This window comes from Hipposideros armiger, unplaced genomic scaffold (genome assembly GCF_001890085.2).
Source record: "Hipposideros armiger isolate ML-2016 unplaced genomic scaffold, ASM189008v1 scaffold_1483, whole genome shotgun sequence".
Lineage (NCBI taxonomy): Eukaryota > Metazoa > Chordata > Mammalia > Chiroptera > Hipposideridae > Hipposideros > Hipposideros armiger.
This window is the reverse complement of record NW_017732833.1, coordinates 18,657-24,708: the sequence shown is the minus strand read 5'-3', so window position 1 is coordinate 24,708 and position 6,052 is coordinate 18,657. Positions and strand designations below refer to the sequence as shown.

At 43.0% G+C, this 6,052-nt stretch overlaps 1 protein-coding gene across 1 annotated transcript in view; it reads right to left on the bottom strand.

Moving 5' to 3' along the window:
* SAMTOR (S-adenosylmethionine sensor upstream of mTORC1) overlaps positions 1-6,046 on the bottom strand; it is a 114,686-nt gene extending 108,640 nt beyond the window's left edge. The window contains exon 1 of the mRNA XM_019634040.1: positions 4,512-6,046. Within this exon, the coding sequence (XP_019489585.1) occupies positions 4,512-5,142 (631 nt within the window). The 5' untranslated portion in view covers positions 5,143-6,046. The remainder of the gene's footprint in view (positions 1-4,511) is intronic.
* Between the last annotated feature and the right edge of the window lie 6 nt (positions 6,047-6,052).

Here is a 6,052-nt window from a genome sequence, read left to right as displayed (position 1 = left end):
AATTCTGAATAGTAGAGACAGAAAACACCTGTATCTGCAAGCATATTTCCATTTACATAAACTCAATCTAAAAGACTGTCCCTTATCGGATAAGACAAACAAACAAACAAAAACTACAGACACAGACATCAGCTTAGTGATTACCAGAGGGTAAGGGGGAGGGGAGTGGTAGAAGAGGATAAAGGGGTTAAAAAATACCGTGATGGGAGAAGTGACTCTGGGTGGTGAATACACAATGCGATATATAGATGTTATATTATAGAATTGTACACTTGAAACCTATATAATTTTACTAACCAATGTCACCCCAATAAATTAAAAAATGAGCACACCAAAAAATTTAATAAAATTAAATACATAAATAAATGACTGTCTCTTATCTATAAATGGCTGACACCAGGAACACCACTTGTCATCACCACTGGTAGACATTTCCCTACCATTTCCTCTTGTTAACTACTTCAAATATCAGCACTATCTGGAACACTGACATTTACCTCCAATTCTCACTTTACCCTATACAAACTGGCAAAGGATCTCTATTGGTGACATAGGACAGACAGTGAAATGGGTGAAATGGAGTACAGAAGGAAGGGTAAAGTGGTAAAAGAAAAGAGTGCATTGCTAGTCTTTACCACTAGTCTATCCACTATCCCCACACCCCAAGACTACTCATCAACAAGTTGGATAAATGGATTGGAAAGGGTGGAGAGAAATCTTTCTCTACAATAGCAGAAAAACCTTATTTTCATTTTTAGTCCTGCTTCATTTTTTTTTTATTAGTTTCAGGTGTACAAAGCAACGTAATAGACATTTACACCCCTCAAAAGGTGAAAACCCACCCCCTAAGTTACTACCCCGACATCGTATATAGCTGTAACAATACCACTGCCTATCTTCCCTATGTTGTAATCCACATCCCATGACTATATACATATATGTATAACTAAATATTAGTTATATATATATATGTATATACATATATATATAACTAATATTTATATATATACATATATATATATGTATATATACAGGGTGCCAAAAAGATGCATACACATTTTAAGAAAGAAAAACTGTATTAAAATTTTAATAATATATACCGATAACAAAAGATGAATACAAGTCACGTTTGAATTCTGCAATTATAAGAGGTGCTCAAAGTGGTTACTATCAGCATCCAGATACTTCTGATTACAGTGAACTACTGCTTGAGCAATGCTGACCCGTGTCCACTTATATACGTTTTTGGCATCCCCGGTATATTTAATTACAGTTGACATTCAATATTATTCAACCTCAGTTTCAGGTGTATATAGCACATTTGTCACCCATCTACACAGTCTGTGAAATGATCCCCCTAAATCCAATGTCCATCTGGCACCCTAATCTTTACAACATTATCGATTATACTCTCCATACTGTATTTCATATCCCCATGACTATATTGTGACTACGAATTTGCACTTTGTAATCCCTTCACCTTCTCCCCCATTCCTGCTACATTTTCAATTTCATTACCAAAGAAAAAAACTGTATTATCCAACCATACACTCATGATTCAGTTCATATTCCTATCCCTACTATCCAGTGAATATTTTGCCTTTCTTCATTCTACCCCAACTTATTCCCTTCCCTGAAATCTCTCTCCTCAAAACCCACAGCTCACATAACCTCAGCGCAGCTGATCATATCTATCCAGTGAATTACCCCATTCCCACCTGTTTATATCCTCTTACCTAACACAAGTTCTAGGGCTACTTGCTGCTTTCCATTTTCCCTCCCATTCCAACATTTGGAGTCTTGGAACTGGGAAGAAAAAAACTATTATCCCTGTAAAATATGTACAGTGCTAGTGATGAACTATCCAAACTTCTAGCAAGTTATTTTAGTATTTGGGGGACTCAAGCTCATTCATATGTAAAAGGAAGGAACTAGTTTAGGACAGACACCACCCCAAAATCTGGCTGACAAATTTCTAGGTCCCAATATAATGGGAATTCTGAAAATGTACATCTGAAAGGCAAGCAGAAATTTTCTAAAAGGCACCCAAGGTGAGTCTACTGATCAGCCATACTAGGGAATCACTGATAAATGCTAATGTTCCTTCTAGTCTAACATTCCAAGATTCTAAGATGGAATTTTCACTGCATATTCTTATAGGAATATTGTTATAAAAGTATAGTTTCAAGTTATTGGTATTATATTTCAGGTATGCTACTAATTAAACAGGCCACCCTAACCTGACCCAGCACCTAAGCGCCATTTATATTATTATTTTATGACCACAGTTGACTTGCAAATGAACATGTAAAAATAATGTTTGCAGACTGGGACCAACCGTCAGTATTATAATAATACTAAGACCTCAAAGGAGAACACAAAAAATTATTTCTTTGGGATTATTATGTGCGTAATCAGACTTTTTCACAGATGACTTTTTCACAGATTTTTGTCAAATCACAACTAAGATTTGACCTACACGTGAGAAGTAAAGGTAGAAAGGCATACTCATTAGGATCTTTTACTTCTGTTAGTTCACTGACAGGGCTTTGTATATCGCTGAAATGAAGCCTAGAGAAGTCTAGATCAATGGTGGAATTCAGGGCATTAAAATGCCTAAAGAAAAGTTTCATTCAAATGTTTACAGACTGCCAGGACTTTACCTGCTCAGAAGTACACTAGATCATTCACTTATGAACTATCAATACATGTATCTATTTTAGCTCTGGTAACTTCCAACTACCAATTCTCATTATGAACAAGTGTTCCTTTGGTTAATATTCAGGCTTAAAGACAAGTTTCAACATGTGGAAACTAAGCAAGTATAAACAGCACTTGAAGACATGATGATACATTAGTAGTGTTAAGTGGAACCTATTCATTTATAAAATTATTTAGAAAGGTAAAAATGGTAACGGAATTATATGCTAGTCATTTTTTTGTTTAAAAAGATTTACTTGCTTAAATTTGTACACTACAACACAGCATGATAAATTAAAGTGTGTCCATTTACTTCTTTTCTCCCAACAACATAAAAATCTATAGTGAATGCCATTACGTACGTGTATTCTCTGAATATTAAGAGTAATGCAATGATCACTATGGTAACTACTCATTTTATTAAATAAATTGTGGGTTGTGGTTTAAATCATTCTTTTAAGAAACAAATTTCAACATCTTACCTATGCCCAATAAGTCTCTTTCTATTGCTACCTACTAAACAATAACTATAGGCCATCTTTGAGAATAGTATTTAAACAGCTATTTAAAAAGCTAGGAGTTGCCAAGGGAAGAAAACTGAATTTAAAGTTTGAAAAATTAAACACATCAACTATACTCAAAGGAACAAAGACAGTTTTAATCTTCTAGAGTAATTGAAAAGTGTTTGTAAATCAAAAGCTACATGCTCTCACACGTCTATTCCATCAATTGTCATAATGTTGCTTCTAATCCTAACTTAAGTATAAGACTAACAGTAAAAGACTGCCCACTTTTCAGTTTGCAATTAAGCTAAATCCAGAGCAAGTAGAGAGTTAGCCCTTATTTTGTCTTTAGAAGAAATTTCTCCCGAGCATATGAAAAAAACGGCCTTTTCATTCAGTGTTTTATAAAATAGCTCTGCAAAAAAGCCTGTATTTAAAAATGCCAAGGATAATTGTAGACCCCCAACTAGAAACACTTCTCAGGCACAAGCAAAAAGCATCTAAGACTTCTTCCTTTGCTTAATATCTTCCATAGTAGCGTTCCTGGCGATGGTCGGCTTCTCTGGGGAATCTGCGTCCTCTGGGTGCCTTTCAAAAGCTAACAACTATTTTGAGAACCTGTTCCAGAACTCCTCCTCCTCCGCCTAAACACTAAGATCGAGCATCTTAAGGACGGCGAGTGGGGAGGGTTGGAGACCCGTCCCCTTTGAACATGGTGATGTCGGGTCAGCTACAAGGCCTGCGGACGTCGCCGCTCTGCCTGCCAGTGCGAGAAAGCGGGGGCACCGCCTGGCTAACCCCGTAGGAAAGAGGTTCTAGGAAGGCGGTCTGGCCCCGCAGCAAATCAAACAGGCTGGTCACGCGCAAGCGAGTGAGGGGGCAACTCAGGCTTCTTTCCGTCCGTCTTTCTCACATGGATTTTTACCTGTCGTCGTGTTTTACCTTCACGCCTCTGGCAACGAGCGACCTCCGCAGCCTCTATGAGGGTGTACGTGTTTGTGTGTGGTGACAATAACCTCAGCACCCCCGCTGGGGGCTGGGGATCGGAGGGGGTGGGGACTCAAGTTCCTCCACTGGCCTGGAACTCTCCAGAAGGGCCCTCGAAGAAAAGGGGGCGGGAGCAGCGCGCCTGACGCCGACGGAGGACTCGACCGGGAAGGGGGCGTCGGGGCCTAGGAGCGCGTCACCGGCCGGGGCTGACGTGCAGCTCTTCCAGGTGGTAATGGTGGCCCCTTGGCGGGAGTGGAGAGGTGACAAGGGGCTGGGGGCGTTGATGCCTCCCCTCCCCCCACTCAGCTCTCTGTTTACCTTCCCGGTACTTCTTGCGGAGCCGCCGGTGGACGCTCTTCACCACCCCGGACAGCTTCTCCTGCTCCAGCTTCCGCTCCTGCTCCCGTGGTGGCGGAATTCTTGGGTGTCCGGCGTCGTGTCCGCGAGCAGCACTTCGGCCGCCGGTCTCAAGCTCCATATCGCTGCCGCCGCCGCCGCCGCCCCTCAGACCCCCGCAGACGCCCGCCTGACGAAGGAGGTCGGAAAGGAGGCAGCAGCGGAGGCAGCAGCGGGAGGAGGCAGAAGAGCCGGAGCGACGGCCTGAGGGGGCGCTTACCCAAGCGCACAAGCTGATTGGTGGATTATCGAGGGCTGGGCGGAAACGGAAAGGGCCGAGGGCCAATAGACGGAGAGCGCCAGGGGGAGGGGTCGCACCCGGTTGTTTGGGAAGACGAGCAGCTGGTGGAGGCGGGGCTTGCAAGCTGAGCGGAGCTGAGGCGGTGGGAGCGCTAAACCCCACCGCTGTTCTCCCCTTCCCACTCCTCTCCAGATTCTGTGCGCAGGCGCTGCGATGCGGCCTCGAGAGACTGGCTCTGCGCCACGCGCTTGCGCGTCTGAGTTTGCTTAGGTTGAACATCTGACGTCCAGCTTTCTCACGTCTTCCAGCCATTCCACTTTCCAGCCAGTTATATTATGGCGAGATGAGGCCGGGATCCCCTACTTGAACCGCCGCTGCACCTTGTCATTTGTTGGTTTCCTTTAGCCGGGCAGCACTGAGAAACGCTTTTGAGATGACAACAGTGGAATTTTGAGGGATGCTTTCATTAGTGCAAGAAGTTTGGCTTGCATGTACTGATTTAACAAACGGGCCGGCAATGCCTAATGTCTACAGTGCCAGTGCCGGAGGAATGACACAGAAAGTAGGGAAAAGAGAGGGCCCAGAAAGGCAATAGATGATGGCAGAGAGGGAAGGGAAGATGGAGAACCCACAAAAGATGCCCTCAAGAACTTTTGTGGTGGCTCGGATATTACAGGAATCGTGTCCTGCTCTAATTCGCATCAGAACTCTGAGCGCTTTTAATGTTGGCTAGGGTCACCTCCCGCCTTTTAATTTGGTGGGTTAATCTATGCGGAGTGTGCCTAAGTGGGTTTGGCAACCTGTTTCTCCCACACTCCCCCTCTCTTCTCTTGGGAAGCTCACGGAGAATGTGGTTGCTGAGTTACATAGAATGATGGAACACTGCTCTCCAAAGAAAAGTAGACTCCAATTAACTCCTGAAGTGGTGCTAAGGCTCCTGCAGTATCAGAGAGTCAATGGCTGAGAGCCCTTAATGTACTGTGTTAGGTTGTAGCATACCTTTGCACGGCAGTTATTGCTTACTTGACATTGTTTGGAAGTTGTTGCAATATCTGATCAATGACTTTATAAATAGGAATAAAACTTGCATTACGTAAGTGTTTTATATGCTACCTTCTGAGTAATGAAGTCCCTGAACGACAAAGCAGTATAACACACTCTCCAGGACATGGAGGAATGGGACGGAGGAGGTGAAGGGAGAAGACTGGTGGAATTTAAAAGA